This window comes from Balaenoptera musculus, chromosome 19 (assembly GCF_009873245.2).
Source record: "Balaenoptera musculus isolate JJ_BM4_2016_0621 chromosome 19, mBalMus1.pri.v3, whole genome shotgun sequence".
Lineage (NCBI taxonomy): Eukaryota > Metazoa > Chordata > Mammalia > Artiodactyla > Balaenopteridae > Balaenoptera > Balaenoptera musculus.
The window spans coordinates 29,366,072-29,389,615 of record NC_045803.1 but is presented as its reverse complement, the minus strand read 5'-3'; the positions used below and the strand labels follow the sequence as shown (position 1 = coordinate 29,389,615).

The window sequence follows — 23,544 nt, the reverse complement described above, 5'->3', positions numbered from 1 at the left end:
ACATAAGCAGGGGTCACAAATAAAGGTTAGAAATCATTCTACAATATTATGAATGAGAGTCAGTGAACATTTTTAAAGAAACCTGATGAGATTAGGTTTGTACTTGAAGTTTACTCTGGTGCCACTGTGAATATCAGAAGGTGAAGTGACTTGAAATTTGGACAGTAATTGGGAAAGTACCGCAATAATGCAGGAAAGAATGGGTGGATATTTGGACTAAGGTAGGAGGGATCAAGAGGAGAAAACTGATCACAAAGTTAATTACATGTTAGAATGATTTGGACTTAGTGACCAATCAGATATATGGAGTGTAGGATGACAGTCAGATTTCAGTTTGGGTGACTAAATAAGTTGTGTTATTATTAACCAAGATGTAAAATATTTGAAGAATAAGTTTGATATGGAAGAAACAGGAAATAATAAGGTTAAGTTTGAATATGCTGGGTTTAAAGAATCATTGAGATAGACATTAAGGTAGCCAGAAGTAAACAAATATGGGCTTGGAGTTCAAGGCCTTAGTTAGAGATGTTATTGATAAGTGAAGACACGGGGGAGTAGAGTTTGGCTTAGGGAGAACAAACATGTAATATGAGAAGAAAGTAAAAAACAGAACCTTGGGAAAGAAAAAAACCAACAACACTGAAAGGGTAAGCAAGGAAGAAGAACCAGCAAAGACTATTGGAAGGAATAGTTACAGAGGTACTGGAGAGCTAGGAGAGTCACACTGTGGAAGCTGTTGGGAGCGAGAATAGGGGAAAGGTTAAAAAAAGGAAGGACTAGAAACTACTATCTAACACAGCAGAGACAGCAAATTAGGGCTAAAAAATATCTTCTGGATTGGAAAATTAAGAGTTTCAGAGATGATACAGAATCAAAAGTCAAACGACAGGTTTAAGGAGAATTGGAGATGAGAAAATGGGAAGAGTTCATGCAGGCTACACTTCCTAGACCTTTGCCTAGGAAGTTACAAAGAGGGATCAATGTAGCTAGAAGGAAAAATAGAGCCAAGAGAAGGTTTACCCTTTCCTTTCCTTACTTTTATATATAAGTTAAACCCAAATTTGTTCACAGACTGAAGGGATGGCACCAGTCTTAAGAGATAGTTTGAAGATATAACAGAGAAGGATAATAAGTGATTGAAGTGAGGTTCTGAAAAGATTGGATGAGATGCCTGTCAAGAGCTGAGGTGGTAGCATTAGTCTTGGTTCTGGGGAGGCACCTTTTAACTTCTGATATGAGGACAGAGGTAAGAATGGCTAAGGATGGAGATACATTTGTAGGCTTGGGTGTGAGGGCAGGCAAGAATCTGAATGAATTCACCTACTGGCCCTAGGCTTCTCTATGAAGCAGTCATATATAGAGAGTGAAGGGGATAGGGTTGTGATAAAGTGCTTGAGGAAAGTGGTGCAAGTTTAAAACAAGTAACTGGGAAAGGATATTGATAAGAGAAGACAATTAAAATAAAATTTTGTTAACTATTTTAGCAGGAAGATTCTCTTGGGAAAAATGATTAACATTTAGAAAATATAAACCAGGGGAAAGAGCACTGTGTGGAATAACAGGTTCCTCCTAAGTCCATCTGACTGAGTTTCATGACTCACCATTACTTAGTGAAACAGAAGAATCATGTGACAAGTAAAAACACAGAAAAATGATTTTGAATACGTCATAAAATTTTGTGCTATTATTATTAATAGTACCTTCATTTGCTCTTTTATATATACTATCAGACTTCTTTCTCAATCAAGATACCATTTTTTACTTCTTTTGCAATTAATTTTCCATCTCACTAAAAAAAAGGTGAGATAATATTCTGAAAAGCATTTTGAACAACTTGGAAAATTAATAATAAATGGGGGTAATTCATTACTACGTTCTTATATTTAGTATTCTATTCCTTATCAATTGCTGACAATCTGCTTCCTTGAAGACATACATTACAGACCTATGTAATTCTTATAGATGGAACTGCTGACACCTTACTAACTAGATTCAACTATTGGCAGACAGTAGTGTTAAGTTGAAAAACATTCTGTAACATAGCTGATGTTTGATGATATTAATGAAGGTATTTCAAATTTAATTATGAATTAACATATCAACTTTCTTCTATTCTCATTGGTATACATTAAACGGAAGCAACTGTAGTCAAAATCCTAAATTATAATGTACATATCTTCTTGAGCTAACCACAACTTCATTTTCAATAATGAAGACTTCATGACAGTAATAATGTAGCAACATCAGTATCAATTTTACTTAATGTATTTTGGAACACATAAAAAAACCACACATTAAATTTGTTTTCTATTAATACATACTACATACCTATTGTACCAGTTGAATAAGAGCCAGTTGAGTCCTTCCAGTTGATATTCCCTGAGTTGATTGCCATTTTTATAATCCCTGGATTGATCTATTTTTTTCCAAATATTAGAAGGAGGACGGTCCTTTGTGGAAAAACAAAGAATGAATGATGTATTTTAGATTTTTTGATCTTCCCTACATCTCATACATGGTAAAAGCATTGCTTTTAAAATAATCATAGAATAACATTATATGACATTATGATGAAATTTTACAAACATCTGAAGACCAAATAAGTTCTACACGAACTCTTCCAGAAAACTGAAGAGGACAGCATATGTCCCAACTCATTCTATGAAACTCTGATACCAAAATCAGACAAAGACATTACAGGAAAACTAGAGACCAATACCCCACATGAACAGAGATGAAAAATTCCTAACAAAATTTTAGCAGATGGAATCTAACAATATACAAAAAGGGTAATAAAGCATGACCAAATGGGGTTTTTCCCAGGTATGGAAGGTGGATTAACTTTGAAAATTAATCAATGTTGATCAACAGACTAAAAAACAAAAATAGGATAATCTCAGCAGATGCAGAAAACGGAAAAACTGAATGCTTTCTCCCTAAGATCAGAAAAAGGCAAGGATGTCCACTGTCATCACTTCTATTCAACATTGTACTACAGGTTCTAACAGGAGCAATCAAGCAAGAACAAGAAATAAAAGTCATTAAGGTTGGAAAGGAAGAAGTAAAACTTTCTTAATTTACAGAAGACATGATTTGTCTACATGGAAAATCCTGTGGAATCTAGAAAAAAGATAAACTAAGAAGTGATTTTACTAACATTGCATGATATAAGATCAATATACAGAAAACTGTATTCTATATTGTAGAAACAATTATAAATAAATTTTAAAAATACTATCTTATAATGGCATCCAAATATGAAAAATTTAGGGTTTACTAAAAAAAATATTTCTTAAATGGTAGCCAATGAACTTTAAAATAATTAACATATAATATTGCTTTAATTATTGTTTAAAATAATTTCCACATTAATTAATATTCTCCATAATTTTCTTTTCAGCAATCCAATCACTGTTTCCTTAGTTTGGGCCAGGAACAAATTTCATTTGATCAAAGATACTTTACATGTTTTATATGTTGTTTTATTTAATAACAGACTGGCAAAAAAAATCACTTACCTCCTACATTATTTGACTTTGATAAACCAGCACTGTTGTCAAATTGATTTTACAATAACTGAGGGGATTAATTTTATTGGCTGAGTCCCCTTTACCAAGGACTACATTATATATCTAAGGCACTGGCTCTTCCCACCATGTGCTTCAAAATCACGTTTTTAATAACACCTGGGGTCCACTCTCAGAAATTCTGATTCTGGAGCCAGGATACAGAAACTAGGCATCTCTAATTTTTGAAAAGTTCCAAAAGTAATTCTGATAAGCACCTCTGACTGAGAACCACTAATCTAAAAAAATAGCTTACTTAAAATGAGGCTGAAGATCAGGTTACCACTGAAGCATGGTCCCCACCCCAAAAAGAATATCTTTCCCTTTCATAATATCCTTTAGACTACTCCTCCCTGAATTATTAACACTTTTGTTTCCTGGCTCAAGGAAAGGTACTTAGAAATCAAAAGGAATGGAGGTGAGCTGCTATGTTCTTGGTAATAGACTGTGGGTATTATTGGGAGATAAACTAAGAAGACCAGAAAATAAGAAGACAACCAGAAAAAAAAAACTGTTATAAAAACAATATGATCTCTTCCATGGAACAATTCATTCATTTCCTTCTCTTACATCACATCTCCACATTTTACATGGCAGCTAATCATTAGCTCTGGTGCTAATCAGAAAGTGATCTGCTCTTGTCTTTTCATGCATAAACTCCCTCTTTAGTGAAGTAAGAAATTTCTATGACCAAATTATATTTGAAAGAGGACTGGCCAAAATATTTAATAAAATCATAGTATGTCTCTTTGATGTGAATTTCTTTTGGTTGGCTCCCCAAACTGGATTCACATGACAATAAAAAAATATATAATTATTAAAATATCACAACTTGCCATCGCCTTCCAGAATTCTGTAGTCTTTGTACTAGAAAAATCAATAACTGACTCAAGTTTTTTTGTTTTGAGCAGGGAAGAGACACAGATGTATCAATAAAAAATCAGTGTACTTAACTTATGTAGGCCTTTTTTTTTTTATTGGAGTATAATTGCTTTATGATGTTGTGTTAGTTTCTGCTGTACAATGAAGTGAAATCAGCTATATGTATACCTATATCCCCTCCCTCTTGGACCTCCCTCCACCTCCCCCCATCCTACCCATCTAGGTCGTCACAGAGCACCGAGCTGAGCTTCCTGTGCTATACAGCAGGTTCCCACTAGCCATCTATTCTACACATGGTAGTGTATTTATGTCAAACCTAAACTCCCAATTCGTCCCACCCTCCCCTCCCGCTCTGTGTCCACATGTCCATTCTCTGTCTACATCTCGATTCCTACCCTGCAAATAGGTTCATCTGTACCATTTTTCTACATTCCACATATATGTGTTAATATACGATATCTGTTTTTCTCTTTCTGGCTTACTTCACTCTGTATGACAGGCTCTAGGTCCATCCACATCTCTACAAATGATCTACTTTCGTTCCTTTTTATGGCTGAGTAATATTCCATTGTATATATGTACCACACCTTCTTTATCTAGTCAGCTGTCGTGGACATTTAGATTGTTTCCATATCCTGGCTACTGTAAATAGTGCAGCAATGAACATTGGGGTACATGTGTCTTTGAATTACGGTTTTCTCAGGGTATATGCCCAGTACTGGGATTGCTGGGTCATATGGTAGTTCTATTTTTAGTTTTTTAAGGAACCTCCACAGTGGCTGTATCAATGTACATTCCCACTAACAGTCCAAAAGGGTTCCCTCTTCTCCACACCCTTTCCCAGCATTAATTGTTTGTAGACTTTTTTGATGATGGCCATTCTGACTGGTGTGAGGTGATACCTCATTGTGGTTTTGATTTGCATCTCTATAATGATTAGTGATGTTGAGCATCTTTTCATGTGTTTGCTGGCAATCTGTATGTCTTCTTTGGTGAAATGTCTATTTAGGTCTTCTGCCCATTTTTTAATTGGGTTGTTTGTTTCTGGATATTGAGCTCCATGAGCTGTTTGTATATTTTGGAGATTAATCCTTTGTCCACTGCTTCATTTGCAAATAGTTTCTCACATTCTGAGGGTTGTCTTTTTGTCTTATTTATGGTTTCCTTTGCTGTGCAAAAGCTTTTAAGTTTAATTAGGTCTCATTTGTTTATTTTTGTTTTTATTTTCATTACTCTAAGAGGTGGGTCAAAAAAGATCTCGCTGTGATTTATGTCAAAGAGTGTTTTTCCTATGTTTTCCTCTAAGAGTTTTATAGTGTCCAGTCTTACATTTAGGTCTTTAATCCATTTTGAGTTTACTTTTGTGTATTGTGTTAGAGAGTGTTCTAATTTCATTCTTTTACATGTAGCTGTCCAGTTTTCCCAGCACCACTTACTGGAGAAGCTGTCTTTTTTCCATTGTATACTTTTGCCTCCTTTGTCAAAGATAAGGTGACCATATGTGCGTGGGTTTACCTCTGGGCTTTCTATCCTGTACCACTGATCTATATTTCTGTTTTTGTGCCAGTACCACACTGTCTGATTACTGTAGATTTGTGGTATAGTTTGAAGTCAGGGAGCCTGATTCCTCCCCAGCTCTGTTTTTCTTTCTCAGGGTCTTTTGTGTTTCCATACAAATTTTAAGATTTTTTTGTTCTAATTCTGTGAAGAATGCCATTGGTAGTTTGATAGGGATTGCATTGAATCTGTAGATTGCTATGGGTAATATAGTCATGTTCACAATGTTGATTCTTCCAATTCAAGAACATGGTATATTTCTCCATCTGTTTATGTCATGTTTGATTTCTTTCATCAGTGTTTTATTGTTTTCTGAGTACAAGTCTTTTGCTTCCTTTGGTAGGTTTATTCCTAGGTATTTTATTCTTTTTGTTGAGAAGGTAAATGGGATTGTTTCCTTAATTTCTCTGTTTTTTTCATTGTTAGTGTATAGGAATGCAAGACATTTCTGTGCATTAATTTTGTAACCTGCAACCTTACCAAATTCACTGATTAGTTCTGGTAGTTTTCTGGCGGCATCTTTAGGATGTTCTAATGTATAGTATCATTTTATCTGCAAACAGTGAGTTTTACTTCCTCTTTTCAAATTTGGATTCCTTTTCTTTTTCTTCTCTGATTGCTGTGACTAGGACTTCCAAAACTATGTTGGATAAGAGTGGTGAGAGTGGACATCCTTGTCTTGTTCCTGATCTTAGTGGAAATGCTTTCAGTTTTTCACCATTGAGAATAATAATCATGTTTGTTGTGGGTTTGTCATATATGGCCTTTATTACGTTGAGATAGGTTCCCTCTATGCCCATTTTCTGGAGAATTATTATCATAAATCGGTGTTGAATTTTGTCAAAAGCTTTTTCTGCATCTATTGAGATGATCATATGGTTTTTATTCCTTAATTTGTTAATATGGTCTATCACACTGATTGCTTGCATATATTGAAGAATCCTTGCATTCCTGCGATAAGTCCCACTTGATCATGGTGTATGATCCTTTTAATGTGTTGTTGGATTCTGTTTGCCAGTATTTTGTTCAGGATTTTTGCATCTATGTTCATCAGTGATATTGGTCTGTAATTTTCTTTTTTTGTGATATCTTTGTCTGGTTTTGGTATCAGGGTGATGGTGACCTTGTAGAATGAATTTGGGGGTGTTCCTCCCTCTGCAATTTTTTGGAAGAGTTTGAGAAGGATAAGTGTTAGCTATTCTCTAAATGTTTGATAGAATTCACCTGTGAAGACATCTAGTCCTGGGCTTTTGTTTGTTGGAAGATTTTTAATCACAGTTTCAATTTCATTACTTGTGATAGGTCTGTTTATATTTTCTAATTCTTCCTGGTTCAGTCTTGGAAAATTGTACCTTTCCAAGAATTTGTCCATTTCTTCGTGGTTGTCCATTTTATTGCCATATAGTTGTAATAGTTTCTTATAATCCTTTGTATTTCTGTGGTGCCAGTTGTGATTTCTCCTTCTTCATTTCTAATTTTATTGATTTGCATCCTCTACCCCTTTTTTTTTTTTTGATGAGTCTGGCTAAAGGTGTATCAATTTTGTTTATCTTCTCAAAGAACCAACTTCTAGTATTACTGATCTTTGCTATTGTTTCCTTCATTTCTATTTCATTTATTTCTGCTCTGATCTTTATGATTTCTTTCCTTCTACTGACTTTAGGTTTTCTTTTTTCTTCTTTCTCTAGCCGCTTTAGGTGTAAGGTTAGATTGTTTGAGATTTTTCTGGTTTCTTGAGGTGAGATTGAATTGCTATGAATTCCCTGTTAGAACTGCTTTTGCTGCACCCCATAGATTTAGAGCTGTCGTGCTTTCCTTGTCATTTGTTTCCATGTATTTTTAAATTTCTTCTTTGATTTCTTCAGTGATCTCCTGGTTGTTTAGTGGTGCACTGTTTAGCCACCATGTATTTGTGTTTTTTACAGTTTTTTCCTGTAATTGAATTCTAATCTCATAGTGTTGTGGTCAGAAAGGATGCTTGATACGACTTCAATTTTCTTAAATTTTCTGAGGCTTGATTTGTGACCCAAGATGTGATCTATCCTGGAGAATGTTCCATGTGCACTTGAGAAGAAAGTGTATTCTGCCACTTGCAGGTGGAATGCCCTATAAATATCAATTAAATCTACCTGGTCTACTGTGTCATTTAACACTTGTGTTTCCTTATTTATTTTCTATTTGGATGATCTGTCCATTGGTGTAAGTGGGGGGTTAAAGTCCCCCTATTATTGTATTGCTATCTATCTCCCCTTTTATGGTTGTTAGCATTTGCCTTATGTATTGAGGTGCTCCTGTGTTGGGTGCATATATATTTATAATTGTTATGTCTTCTTCTTTGATTGATCCCTTGATCATTATGTAGTGTCCTTCCTTATCTCTTGTAACAGTCTTAGCGTCTATTTTACCTGATATGAGTATTGCTACTCCAGCTTTCTTTTGATTTTCATTTGCATGGAATATCTTTTTCCACCCTTCACTTTCAGTCTGTATGTATCCTTAGGTCTGAAGTGGGTCTCTTATAGACAGCGTACATACAGGCCTTGTTTTTGTATCCATTCAGCCAGTCTGTCTCTTTTGGTTGGAGCATTTAATCCATTTACATTCAAGGTTATTATCGATATGTATGTTCCTATGACCATTTTCTTAATTGTTTTGGGTTTGTTTTTGTGGGTCTTTTTCTTCTCTTGTATTTCCCGCCTAAAGAAGTTCCTTTAGCATTTGTTGTAGAGCTGCTTTGGTGGTGCTGAATTCTCTTAGCTTTTGCTTGTCTGTAAAGCTTTTGATTTCTCCATTGAATCTGAACGAGATCCTTGCTGGGTAGAGTAATCTTGGTTGTAGGTTTTTTTCTTTCATCACTTTAAGTATATCCTGCCACTCCCTTCTGGCCTGCAGTTTGTGCTGAAAAATCAGCCAATAACCTTATGGGGATTCCTTTGTATGTTATTTTTTCCTTTTCCCTTGTTGCTTTTAATATTTTTTCTTTGAATTTAATTTTTGTTAGTTTGATTAATATGTCTTGGTGTGTTTCTCTTAGGGTTTATCCTGTATGGGACTCTCTGCCCTTCCTGGACTTGGGTGACTATTTCCTTTCCCATATTAGGGAAGTTTTCCACTATAATCTCTTCAAATATTTTCTCAGACCCATTCTTCTTCTCTTCTTCTTCTGGGACCCCTATAATTTGAATGTTGGTGTGTTTATTGTTGTCCCAGAGGTCTCTGAGATTGTCTTCAATTCTTTTCATTCTTTTTTGTTTATTCTGTTCCTAGGCAGTTATTTCCACCATTCTGTCTTCCAGCTCACTTATTCGTTCTTCTGCCTCAGTTATTCTGTTACTCATTCCTTTTAGTGTATTTTTCATTTCAGTTATTGTGTTGTTCATCTCTGTTTGTTTGTTCTTTAGTTCTTCTAGATCTTTGTTAGACATTTCTTGTACTTTCTCAATCCGTGCCTCCATTCTATTTCTGAGATTCTGGATCATCTTTACTATCATTACTCTGAATTCTTTTTCAGGTAGGTTGCCTATTTCCTCTTCATTTATTTGGTCTTGTAGGTTTTTACCTTGCTCCTTCATCTGTGACATGTATTTTTGTCATTTCACTTTTTTTTTTTTTTTTGATGGGTGGGTTTGTTTCCTATCTTACTGGTTGTTTGGCCTGAGGCTTCCAGCACTGGAGTTCATAGGCTGCTGGGTAGAGATGGGTCTTGATGCCGAGATGAGGACCTCCGGGAGATCTCACTCCAGTGAATATTCCCTGGGGTCTGAGGTTCTCTCTTAGTCCAGTGGTTTGGACTCAGAACTCCCACTGTAGGAGCTCAGGCCTGACCCCCAGCTCGTGAACCAAGATCCTGTAAGCTGTGCAGGGTGGCAGGGGGAAAAAAAAAAGCCGGAAAAGGCCTTGGCTGTGGGGGGCAGGGCTTAGGCAGGGGCAGGGTTTAGGTGGTGGGTGGGGCCTATTCTTAGGACCCACAGGGCTGGAAAAGGCCATGGGGGGTGATCAGGCTTAGGTTCAACCACAGCAGGAGGGGCCTAGGAGTGCCTCTGGCCTTGGAGGGTGGAGGACCAGATCCGGGACCCCAGCAGTCTCCCTGGGCCCGAGTAGGCAGAGGAAATGATAGGTGCGTTCCCCCTGATCCTCCAATCGCAGATGGTGCCCTCCCTGTTGGCCTCTCATCTTCTCCCCCACCCAGGCCCCTAGGACCCACACGGCCAGAGGGGGACCCCAGAAGGCAGGGGACCAGACCAGGAAGCCTAACAGGCTTACCGTGGCCGAGTGCAGGGGAAATACCCGAGGCACTTCTCCTGATCCCATGGTCCTGGAGGGTCCCCCCTGCTGCCTCTCCTCCTCCTTCCCTCCTACATCCCTAGGACCCACGAGGCTGGAGGGGGCCCTGGAGAATGGATGACCAGCCTTGGGAGTCCAGCAGGCTTGGGGCCAAAGTGGCTGGGGGAAATGCCCCCCGTGCCTCCCCAGAGCCTCCAATCCCGGAGGGCCCCTCCCCGTCCACCTGTCCTCTTCTCCCCCTGCCTCCCTCCTACGCGCCTAGGATCCACGCAGCCTGGAGGGGGCCTCGGAGGGCCGGAGACCAGCCCAGGAGCCCAGCAGGCTTCCTGGGGCCCAACTGGGAAGGGGAAATGCTAGGCGCACTCCCCTGATCCTCCAAGCCTCCGAGGGTCCCTCCAGGCGTGGGAACCCCTCCCCTCTCCCAGCACCCCTCAGGGGTCCCAGTCCTGTCTGGCCTCCACTTCTCCTCCCCCCTCACAATCCCCCACATCCTACCCGGTCGCTTGGGGGTTCCTCCCGTCTCCTTGGGTGTTGAGGTCCCCCACCAGCGTCTAGCAGGTGCCCTAGTTGTGGGGAGACGCAAACTCCATGTCCTCCCACGCTGCCATTTTGACTCCGCCCCACTATGTAGGCCTTTAACAATATTCTATACAAAAGGTTTTTCTAAAAATAAAGCTACTATGGAAGTAGAAGAACTATTTAGCTATGAAGAAATAACTGGTTTACAGAAAACAAGGGAAAGGTGGCTATAATAAGGATTTTTCTTTGATAGAGAATTCATAACTCTGCTTAGAGCTGAAACTGGTATTCTTGACATTTTTATAAATGACCCGAGAGAAAAAGTAGTGGGAAAGTTTTAAACTCAAGATGAGGCAGAAGTATTTGCAACTTTTCCAGAGGGAAATTTAAAAGGAAATACTTATCAAACTTTTGAATGCATATGTGTTCTGACCAAACAATTATACTTCTGATTTATCTTACGAGGGCTCAGTGTTCAATGTAACATTGTTTATAATAGCAAAACACTGGAGTATCCACTAATGGAGGAATAGTTAAATTAACATACATAAGATACTATGTAGTAATTTTTAAAATACAATATTAATTGCATACCAGAGTACATTAAAATTCCAAAAATTACATTAAATCTGTTGAATAAAGAAATGCTAAGATTTTATGATGCTAAGGCATGGTCTTACCAAATGTCTTGTGTCAGGCCGTGAAGCTTGCAACTGTTCAAACTCTTCTATTTTTGCAAGATCTACATCTTCTTTTAGTTCCCAAGTACTATCTTCATATGGTAATGAGCACCACTTTACTAAGTAGTAAATAACAGGCTGTAAAAAAATTTTTTTTCATTTTACCATTTTGAAAAAGAATAGTAAGAAATAGTTTAAATTGAGAATCCCCAGAAATAGTTTAAATATATTAACCTACATCGGTAAAAACTTATGAAACTTTTTATGGTGTTTTTAGGTCATTAACTTTAAAAAAGTAATGCTTTAATATTTGGAAGTCTTTAGGTTTTTCTTACTTACTTAAAAAATATTTCTACCAAATATTTACCTCACCAGTATCTTTATCTTCACAAAAAGAGACTTCTAATACTCTGTCTACTTCAACGTAGTCTGGGTTAAATGGTTCTTCTTCCATCTAAAATTAATAAGTAACTTAATTGATATATGATAAAGAAGTAGAAAGATGAAAGTGAAATAAAGACAAATTTACTAGCTATTCACTATAGAACAAACACATAAGTTTGATTTTAATTAAATTTCCAAAAAATGGAATACTTCCATTTTAATTTCAAAAAGATTGCTAGGATATTTGTCTATATTATGAATCACCATGTTATATATAAAAAACTCAACTAAACAGCACTAAAAAATAGGTACTCCAGACAAGTAAGTTACTCTAGAAGATGTGTTCTTCAAAAATTTCCGAAAGGGAGCCTCTTTTGGAAAGAGGCTCTCCTTTACCTTTGTTTTACTACTTTCCTCAGGTCCAAGAGTTGAAGACTAATCACCCGACCTGGAGGCTCCTGTCTCATTTGTATCAAACACTCTTTATCTACTGATGGTTCTTGTGCTCAAGACCCCCTTACCTAACTAAATGCAAACTCTCTGAGCTACCTCACACTCGACTGCACCCATTTACTCTTCAACCTACACTTCTTCCTGTATTTTCTAACTGGGTTAACAGTAACACAGCACCAACTTCACATCCTACTCCCAGTTACACAAGCCAGCAATGGAGAAGTTATCTTAGATTCCTTCTCTTTTTTAATCTCCCACATCTCTTAACTCATCAATTCACACAGATCCTACTTTTATCTGAAACTCAAATTGGTTCCTCCTTCCTCATTCTCACTGCTTCATCACTTCTTATTTGGATCTTTACAAATAACTTCCTAACTAGTCACCAACTACTGTCTTGCCTCCCTTTAATTTATTTTCACACTGTCCCCACAGTACTCTTTCTCAAATATAAATCATATATTGCTCCCTTGCTTCAAATCCTTCAATGACTCTCCCTTGTTTGGGAACCAAGTCCAAATCAGTTTCTGTGGAATAAAAAGGCTCATACCTTTTCCTCCAGCCTCATCTCCTACTGCTTGACACAGCTGTACCCCAGATTTCATGCTTTAGAGTACAAAAACAGATGCTTTTCAAACTCCATGTTCTGTCACACCTTCATGGTTTTATACTCATTTTTCTCTCTTCTGAATAGATTGCTGTTCCTTCTCTTGTCTGCTTGGCTAATTCCTACCCAGTCCTCAAAGTCTTACTTCCAAAAGCCCATCTCAGCTATCTTTGCTGCTTCTCCTCCTCTGTTTAACCTCTAAATGTTATAGTACTCCATGGCTCTGCCTTTAGTTCTCCTCACTATCTTAATCCTTTCCTGAGCAATACTATCACCTCCATGTACAGGACACACTTGGTAACAAAGAGCACTGCCCAGCGCCAGAATGGTAATAAGGTATTCTAAGAAAATCTGCACAGCTCCAGTTTATCCTGTACCTGAGTCATGAATGTACCTAATCTTCATGAAAAATTAGAAGATTATTAGTTAAGTATTTCTAAAATCTTCAGCTCATTAGAAACTTCTGTATCAGAGTGAGGAAGTGAGAAATTTCTGAGGACCTCCCAGCATCCAAAAACTGACAGGTCATTTTAGTCATCAAATTTTTGAAGTAGATTTTATAATTACAAAGAAATAACAATAGCTTCATGGTGGAAAAAATCTGCCATAAGATACCAACCATTATCTAGTGATTAAAGTTAACACCACCAGTAATTGGGCAAATAGGTATCATGTACCTCCTGATATGATACACTGAGAATGCTGCTGCATCATCTCTGTAGTGTTCTTTTAAATAATGCATGACCTGAAGCTGAGGAAACATCAGATAACCCCAAATTGAGGGACGTGATACAAAATAAACCACTTAAATTCTTTAAAAAGTGTCCAAGTAATGAAAAACAAAGAAATATTGATAAAGGAGACATGACAACTAAATGCATTATATGCTGCAGGATTGCATTCTGGACCAGAATAAGCATATACACACACACTTTTTTTTTGCTATAAAAATACTAGTGGAACAATTAGTGAAGTATGAATAAGGTCTATAGGTGAGGTAAGAGTACTACATCAATGTTAATTATACTATTATTATGTAAGACTGTTTCTAGAAAATACTGAAATTGAGGCTTAATTTTCAAATGGTTTAGAAAAAAATGTATGTGCATGGGAGAAAGGCAGAGGCAGAAAGAGAGAGAGAGGGGTGCACAGAGACAAAAGGAGAATTAATGTTAATGACAAAGAAAACATGGTAAAATGTTAACATTTAGGGAACCTAGTTAAAATATATGTGGGAATTTGTTGTACTAAATTTTTCAAATAAAAAGTTAAAAAAATTTAGATGAATCTAAAACTGCTCTAAAAAAGTCTATTAAGGGACTTCTCTGGTGGCCCAGTGGTTAAGACTCCACATTTCAAATGAAGGGGGTGCAGGTTCGATCCCTGGTCAGGGAACTAAGATCCCACATGTTGCACTACGCAGCCAAAACTTAAAAAAATAAAAAGTAAAATAAAAAAATTATAAAGTCTATTAAAAGAAAAATGAAAAAAAATTTAGAGCAGGAAAGGACATAGGACTTTTTAGTGAGGCCTGGAAAGGTTAATGAATTTTTCCAATGAGGTTCTGTTCATGCATACACAAAGATGATACAGAAAATATGCAATATATTTCACATACTGGAAAATCTTCTTTTCCATTTATTTGCTATGCTACCATTTCCATTTCTTGAAGAACTTTGCTGATAAAATACTTTAAGATATTAACACACTCACATTCAACTCTAAGAAGTATTGAAATACATGCTAATTTAAAAATACAAGAGTCATCTACCATTCTGAATTATCACTGTTTCTGTTTTAGCTATTTTCCAAGCTAAATTTAGGGAAAGAAAAAATATGTAGATAGCATTTATATTCAAATATCATAAGAGGAAGCCTAAGAATTAAAATGAATAATACTTAAATTTTTGATACATAATACTACATGTGTTCAGAGTTCAACACATAATAGTCTTTTTTTTTCCCTTACGTCTGCAAAAAAATGTGCTCTTTGTGCTTGTCTCAATTTGAATCGTTTGATTTTCTGCTGGATCCTTTTATCTTTCAGAAGCTGCTGTTCTGTGGCCCACTCACAGTGAAGATAGGAGCTAAAATTTTTATAAAAGCAATATATTAGAATGATATAGAAAAACATGTTTTGAGTTTTTATAGATTTATTTTTAATCACAGCCTCTAAAACAAAATATTATCTTCAACTTTACAAATAGGTAGTTCATCATTTCATTTAATGTCAATAGACTCCATATGATTACTAAAATAAAGCCACTGTGATCTAAAGGTCTGCAATTTGCCATATGGAAACAGAATGGTAAATTGAATCATAAGGGTAACAAAATATGACTTTTAGTTTATTTCTTCATTATAATCATTTTGTCATGATCAGAAAGCTAACTTGTTTTGAAACCAATGTAATTTTATTTAAAATACCTTCCTTCACCAAAGTGTAAGAAAAAGTTGAACAAAATCTGAAAAGTTCAACAATATAAATATGATGGATAATGTCTGTAATTTGTAAAAGTGTAATTTATAAATATTACTGCATTTTGATGTTTATAAGTAATGTTTTCTGGGAAAAAATAAAACACTCAATTTTAACATGAAATGTTTTCAAAATCTTTTCACTTTTTAATAATTTTTAAGTTCCTGCAATAATAAGTATTAAAATATTTTAAAATGCAGATAAAATAAAAATCATAATTTCTTAATATACTTAAAATATTAATTCATATTTAAATACCTTTCTATTACTTTTCTAACTCAAATACTTACTAATTCTTGTATTTTACAAAAAATTCTTCTGTATCAATCATCACTCCAGGTGATATCTAAGAAAATAAATTCAATAATTACGACTTTTATGACCAGGCCATGGAATATAAAGTGTAAAATGTAACATATCATTACTTACTTCCTTTTTTATAATTCTAGAAGATAGTATTTTGTCCACAATTGCAGCATCTTCTTCACTCGGATTCTCCTATGTGAGGGAGGAAAAATGTATGATGACACATTCTGAAAACACTTTAGTTGCCACTCTGTTTATGAATATACTAAAATTCAACAAACATTTATTTAACACGTTCCAGGGACCATGTTAAATGTTAGGAATACGAAAATGAAAAATATCAATTGCTGTTACTGTCCTCGTCATCATTGGCATCATCATCATAGTAAACATATGGTGCTTTTTAATGTGTTAGGCATTATTCTAAACATTTTACATATATTAACTAATTTAATCCTTGCAAATACACTATAAAGTAGGTACTATTATCATCTCCATTTTGCAGATTAGGAAGCTCAGGCATAGAGAAGGTAAGTTCTTGTCCAAGGTGCCAGATCCCTCAGCTAGCAGATAAGTGGTTGGTTTACAACCCAGATAAGGGAGAGTAAAAGAACTTTACAAAGAGGAAAATGCATATGCAAAGACACAAAGGTGTCAAAACATGGCATTTAGACAACTATGTTCATAAAACCAGAGGACTGAGTGGAGAGAAGTGGAAGGACATAAGGCCAGAAAATCCATACAAAAGGCTTTATAAGTTATGCTGAAAAGTGTATTTTCATTTTTTTCTGACTTAGGACACCATTAGAGGAGTTTTCAGTGGAAAAGTACTGTGATTAGGCTTGTAACTTAGAAATGTTCTGCAAGAAGGATAGAGCTTGGAGGAGTTTCAGGAATATATATTTAGGAAGTGAAAAATGTAGTAAAAAATTGGACGAAGAAGCAAAGATTAAAAAAAGAGAGAACAAATCCCTAGGTTTCTGATCTGAATAACTAATGGTTCTATTAACTACAGTACGGAATCTAGGAGGAAAAGCTGGGGCAGGTTTTAGGGGGGAAAGATAATGAAAATATTTTTAAAACTTTACATTGGTTTAAAATGTTTTTTGTCATAATCCAGAATCTGTCTTACCACAAATAACTGTAAAGGCTGTTCACCAGGTAAAGGAGCTGAATGCTTTTTTATTTTTATAGAAGCTTTAACCTCTTCTTCAGATTGTTTCCCTTCTGCATCTTCTGCATATTTTTTTCTTTTAATTTGTCGATTTGATCTTCTTTTCTGTAATGAACAATAAGGAGCATATATATGATTATTTTAAAGGAAAAAAATAATTTCTAGTGTGGCAATTTTGTACATTAAATTTTCAAAACTGTATTCAACATTCATCTTTTCTAATTTTTCCTTTTAATTAAAGGAAGATTATAATTTGCCCTTTGCCAAAGGTTTACAACCTTTAGTTTTACTTCCTAAAGTGTCAAGTAACAATGATTAATAATAATACCTTTATTACTTTTCTTTAGAAATTGTTAAGAATAAAAAGGTTTCTTTTTACTTAACTATTTCACAGCTTGGGAAACACATAGTTTAAACTGTTAATACTTTCACAGTTTTTGCCCCCAAACCTAAAAAGTACACATCAGATGAATGTTGGTTAAATAATTAATCAGGGGCATAAAACTAAAAGAAGAAATTAAATAATATTTGACACAAAACCCATGAACTTGTGTTTAAAACAGATTAAAAAAAACCCCAAAATAATATAAAATGTTTTAAAAGAGATACAGAAAATAACAAAGTATGAAATCTACCAAAAAATTAAACGTGAATGGAGGAACCAGTGTTTTACTACCTTTACTAGCTTCCCTTAAAAATAAAGAACACCACTATAATAAAAACAGAAGTAAGCTTTCCAGAAAGTATTATGTGTAGCAACGTAATTTTAATAATAATCTGAATGATTTAAAATCAGGTATCAAATGCGCATGGCTTTACTTACCTCCCTAAATATCAGATATTTGATGTTCCCACTATAAAGACAAATCTCACAATGGCTTGAAAATCCCAAAGGACTTAGGTTTGCTTTTGCTCACCTCCCTAAAATCTCGTGGATGGAGGCATCTGAGCCAACTGTTCTACTGCTCAATACTCCTTCTTCCTTTTACTATTCTTCTGTGTATTTAGTAACTCCCATGGCATTCCCCCCAGATGCAACCAAAAGAATAACCCATGTGTTCTCCTTTTGGTTTCTGCCAATGTCTTCTATTTGGGAGGTCTTTCATACTTCCGTTGCTATGACAAAACTGAATCAGTGCAGCAGTGTGGGTACAAACTGTTATTTGCATCCAGAAAGGATGCAGTGCCTCTTTCTCTTGAGAGTAGTGGAATATTGAGAGAAAGAAAGGCACTACTGTGGAGAGGTAGTTCAGCCAAATGTAGTAGAAAAATTCCATGCCTCAATTAGGATGGGTCACCATCTCTTAGCCATGAAGATATTTACATTTTCAAAACTCAAGATAACAATTTTGTCATTATGGGAGACAGGAAGGTGGCATACAAAAGTTATAAGAAACTTCTTAAGACTTAACTTCTTAAGAAACCCAATTTTCCCACATCCTGTTTTGGAAAAGATATGAAATATTTATTATTCCCTGGGAGAGAAAATTCTATGGATCTCGAATCTAATACTAGGCTAAAGGAATGTTTGGAGTTCGATTACAGGCATCATATAGTTCTTAATGCTCAAGAACAGTTTAAATTAATAACCATTCATGACATTTATTATTCTAACAATAACCTATATAACCAATGTTATGTCTCACTAGGCACAAATCTTTTAAATAATGAAGTTTGGGAATAATTCAGTATACTTTTAGAAGATTCTGTAGATGATTTCAGCATTAAAGTTTCCTTTCTGGTCACTTAGGCATCTACTGGTACTTTGAAATGCCACACACAGTCCTGAGTAAGTAGTAAACAAGTGGTCTGAAAGAATCCTTTCAACTCACAAAAGTGCACATTCAGGTAATTTTTCACAAGACAGAATGAGAGCCACTTACTGTAAACTGCTCCCTCATTCTATGAAGACTTTATCAGTTTCTGAGTAATTAAAAAAACTCTGAGTTTTTCAACTCTATGAGCTGATTTTGTCATAACTTACATTCCACTAGAGCATATAGTTACATATTAGGCAAAGCCAAGTAAGGTACCACTCTCACCAATTAACTTTCTCTGTCATACAATAGTTCTACTACTTTAAAAATACAAAGCTAATTTGAATGTCGGCATTTTAGGCTAATGTGGATATTTTTGGCTTTCTTTCTTCATAATGTTTTTCGAAGGACAATTTAAAACAGTGACAAATTCTTTCTTCATATTTCTTTTTTCTCGCTTTTTTCTTCTTATGTCTTAAAGGCTTTAATAGATCAGTCAACAGCACTTTACATAAGAGGTCAGAAACATTATGCTTTTAAATGACTGAATAGTTTGTTATGGTATCACTTGTTTCCTATAATAATCCTAATAAAATGTGCTATAGGGACTTTTTAAAATAATTTAAGTCTCTAAATATAGTTAGACTACTGCATTACACTCTATTAGGTAAAAAATTAAGTATGATAATCATGTTTTCAGATTTCGACCTGACTCTAAACCTTATATTACTTTTCAAGCCTTCAAATCTTGACAATCCATTGTGGTTGAAAGCTACGTTTATATATTTATACATCATTTATATAATAATATATTTAAATATATCAATAATATAGATTTATAATTGTTTACTAGAAAATTCTTTTTTCCTTCCCCATTAAATTTTTTGTGTTAAAGCAACACATCTGTCAAAGCAACCTAATTAACTACAGTGAAAAGTATGGAAAAAATGTGCATGTTAACCTATTCTACCATTTCATTGTTTGTTAATTACATAATGGAAAAATGGCCAGCATTATTTTAGTAAAAATTTAACTAAATTTTCTCATGTCGAATAATTATAAGTTTGCCTAAATTAAGGATAACATATGAAGAAAAAGCCAGGCCATATAATATTAGGAGCTTTAGTCACTGCCCTTACCTCAACTCTTGCAGCAGCCCAGGAGCCTTGAGCCACTACTCTCCCATTGGATAAGAAGCTGCATAAGGAAGAAGAAAGGCCATTCAGGGGCTTTCTGGCCCCATAATGCAACAAATGCCACCACCCCTACGGCCTATAGTCGTTCTTTAATTATTAGAAAGCAGAGGGTGGCCTGACTTATTATGACCTTCACTATATATATATATATTTTTTTTAACTTCACAAGGTTATTTTGGATATACAGCTATTCAAAAACAAAAAGAAAGAAAAAGGAAAATGCACAGTATTTTTGTCTACATTAGGGGATTTTTAATATAGTTGTTTAACTTTTCTTCAATAGAAGCAGACCAAAGGAATTATCTCTAGGAATGATTCAACCCATTTGCTTTATCATTTGTATGTGACTTTTAAAATTAGTATCTCCAGCATTAAATTCATTCAAAAGTACTCTGTAAGTACAGGGTAATATCACTGGATACTTCTCCATGTTAAAAGCCACCAGGGACTTTGGATTGTTACTTAAACTCTCTGGGCTTCAGTTTCATTATCTGAAAACTGAGAGGGTTTGGAGAGGATGTGTAAGTTTCCTCCCAGGTCTAACATTCTATGGGAATACTACTAGGACCATATTGTAATAATGCTGTCATATAAGTTCTACCATACAATAAAATGTATTTTTACCACTAAACTATAGTATAAATATCCATAAAATAATATTATGCTATCTAAATAATTCTGCCAGTGCTTCATTTCTCAGAAAAAATTTTAATACTCACTTGAGAGTCTTCCTCTTTGAATGCATGCTGTGGCACCTGCTCTGCATCAGATATTTCATCTGAAGACTCATTCTTTCTTTTTTGCTTCTTACCCAATGTAATAATGAGTTTGCTGTTTCAAGAGAAAGAGAGTAAACAGTAAGATCTCTTTGTACTTTTCCATTTTGGGGCAAATTAAGATTCCCATGATAAACTTCCTTCCATTTTGTATCACTTGAATGTCTAACCAAAGATGATATTTATCATGAAATCCATAATGACATTTTCACATGATAAACTCTATTCCAATGGAACAAATACAAACCAGTACTACAGTTAACATATTTCTAAGCAAAGAAAGGCAGACCAATTCTATCACTTGTTTCTTTAGGCTCAAGATTATTTTTCATGAGAAAAATGTCAGGTGATATAACTATTAAATTATTAAAGTAATTCATTTATTTTATTATCTTGTAGGTTTGGAATGAGGGATTTTTTTTCCTTCTACCTCCTATTTATTTCGAATTCCACTCAATTCCTTTGAATCCTGCCTATTCACCAAAAGCCTCTACACTTCTTTCTACCCTATAGTAGTTTCTCCCTTACTTAAAACACTTTACCAATTGATTGTTCTTTGATTATTTCACTTATGTTAAGGCTTTTCTTAGCTATACTATATGTTCCTAAAGAGTAAGAACTTTCTTTTATTTTTTTATATTTCTATAGTATGTATATGTTTACATTCTCTAATATATACATGTATATATATATGTATATTAACACACACTGACTCTAAATGTCTAAAATAAAAATACGTTTTCTATGTTTTTTCCTGATCAAAGATAAAAGTACACAGAAGTACATCCCACATTTCCATATCTGGTTCAACAGATGAGACGGAATGATCTTCAAGCACCATCAGGAAAACTCTATTTTTTTTTTTTTGAAGATTTTTTTAATGTGGACCATTTTTTAAAGTCTTTATTGAACTTGTTACAATACTGATTCTGTTTTATGTTTTGGATTTTTGGCCCCGAGGCATGTGGGATCTTAGTTCGCCGACCAGGGATTGAACCCGCACCCTCTGCATTGGAAGGTGAAGTTTTAACCACTGGACTGCCAGGGAAGTCCCTGGAAAACTCTACTTTAGATTTCTGTATTTCAAACATAGAAAACTCCCCAAATATTTACTTTCAGGTACGATATATCGGAAATATATCAAAAATTTTTTCAATAATTATTTACTAATGTTGGAGAACTTGAAGGTTAAGAGCAAGCACTTTGAAATCACAGTTTCAAAGATTTAAAGCTTGACTTCACCATTTAGCTATCTGTGGGACACTAGGCAAATTACTTCATAGCTTCCTTGCCTGTAAAATAGGGATATTACAATAGCTAGTTCTATTGTCGTTGAGAATTAAGTGGGATAATACATATCTGAGCACAGCCTTTAACACACAGTAATTTCTCAGCTAATGGTAACTATATCTAACTGTGATATGCCAGGCACTTTCCTAGGTTCTAGGATTTGAAGATAGAGTGGACACGGTTCCCAACCTTAACACATCATTGTTAGAATATGATCCCAGCTAAAATGCTAAAGAGGAAGTTAGCACAAGATGTAATGTGAAGACAAAGGGAGAAATCTTTATGTTTACTGAAGAGTAAAGGAGGCTTTACAGAAAAGGTAAAGTTTGAGATAGGGAACTGAATGATGAAAGAGAGTCCAACAAGTAGTGAAAAGAAAAGGTAGGGTACATTGCAGAAGAATGAGAATAAGCAATGATAAGAGCATGTCAGAAACACACAAAGTACTGCAGGAGGAGATGGGTCAAGATCACAGAAGACCTTATATTACATGCAAGGAGTTAATGTTTTAGTTTAAGCTCAGCTTTAAGCACCACATGGCAGGAATTTAAAAGAAATCTGTCTAGTTCACGACTGACAACAAATGGCACTGAGATATTTTTGAATGAATGAAAAAAAATAAGCCAACTGGAAGATGTAAGAATTTTAAGCATTCTGGGGATGTAAACAGCATGGTGACTATAGTTAATAATACTGAATTATATATTTGAAAGTTGCTGGGTACATCTTAAAAAGTTCTCATCACAAGAAAAAAATATATAACTATGTGAGGTGATAAGATGTTAACTAAACTTACTGTTGTAATAGTTTCACAATATATACACACATCAAATCATTATGTTGTATACCTTAAACTAATACACTGTGATATGTCAATTACATCTCAATAAAACTGGGGGGAAAATGAATTTTAAACGAGGGAGCAATGCAACCAGAAGGAAGTGAAATGCAAGCCAGGGAAACCAGCGATAAGACTGACAATTCAGGTGAGAGAGATGTAGAGTGAAATATAGGGCCATGGTAGTGTGGGTGAAGAGGGAAAGGAAGACACAATTTTTCATTCTGGAAGCAGAAACAACAGGACTTGGTTATTGACTGGATGATGAGAGGTGAGAAAAAAATTCTAGAATGATTTATCCCCAGGGTATTCTCATATTGGTTTGATCACCACCTTCAACAGGATAATGGTAATTCTTACTTGGTATCTCACTTGCACTTTTCTGAGTATGCGAAATAAATACGAGCAAACATATAGCTTATGTTGGAACCGGGAAATCAGAGGAAGTACAAAAAGATACTCTGGAACAACATTAAGGAACCAACCATAGTTATATGCTATTCCCTCTCCCTGCTTTCATTGGTCATTTCCTCAGTCTTCTGGTCCCTATTCCTTTACTCTGGTTTCCCTCCTAAAATAAAAATCTCCCTTGAGGTCATATCTACTATTAGATACCACATGATTGTCCTCCTCCTTATCCACAGTTCTCAAAAAAGTCATCTATACTGTTTCTTTCGTTCTTCAACCCACTATAATCTGAAGTCTTAAAACTACTTTTCATATTCATAGCTTCCATTTATTCAGTGTTTACTGGGTCAGCCTCTGCTGGTTTTACATGTGTTCTCTCACTTCATGG

At 35.2% G+C, this 23,544-nt stretch overlaps 1 protein-coding gene across 15 annotated transcripts in view; it reads right to left on the bottom strand.

Moving 5' to 3' along the window:
- The window catches only part of CHD9 (chromodomain helicase DNA binding protein 9), a 245,391-nt gene that overhangs the window by 84,947 nt on the left and 136,900 nt on the right, over nt 1-23,544 (bottom strand). For 14 of the 15 annotated variants that reach the window (XM_036833648.1, XM_036833645.1, XM_036833643.1 and 11 more), the window contains 8 exons: nt 20,564-20,675; nt 16,850-16,996; nt 15,841-15,909; nt 15,702-15,757; nt 14,902-15,019; nt 11,856-11,942; nt 11,489-11,626; nt 2,329-2,450 (listed from right to left, as the gene is read on the bottom strand). In XM_036833648.1, coding sequence (XP_036689543.1) covers nt 2,329-2,450; nt 11,489-11,626; nt 11,856-11,942; nt 14,902-15,019; nt 15,702-15,757; nt 15,841-15,909; nt 16,850-16,996; nt 20,564-20,675 — 849 coding nt within the window. Of the gene's footprint in view, nt 1-2,328; nt 2,451-11,488; nt 11,627-11,855; nt 11,943-14,901; nt 15,020-15,701; nt 15,758-15,840; nt 15,910-16,849; nt 16,997-19,787; nt 19,846-20,563; nt 20,676-23,544 lie in introns of all 15 variants that reach the window. The other variant, XM_036833656.1, reaches the window with a different exon arrangement.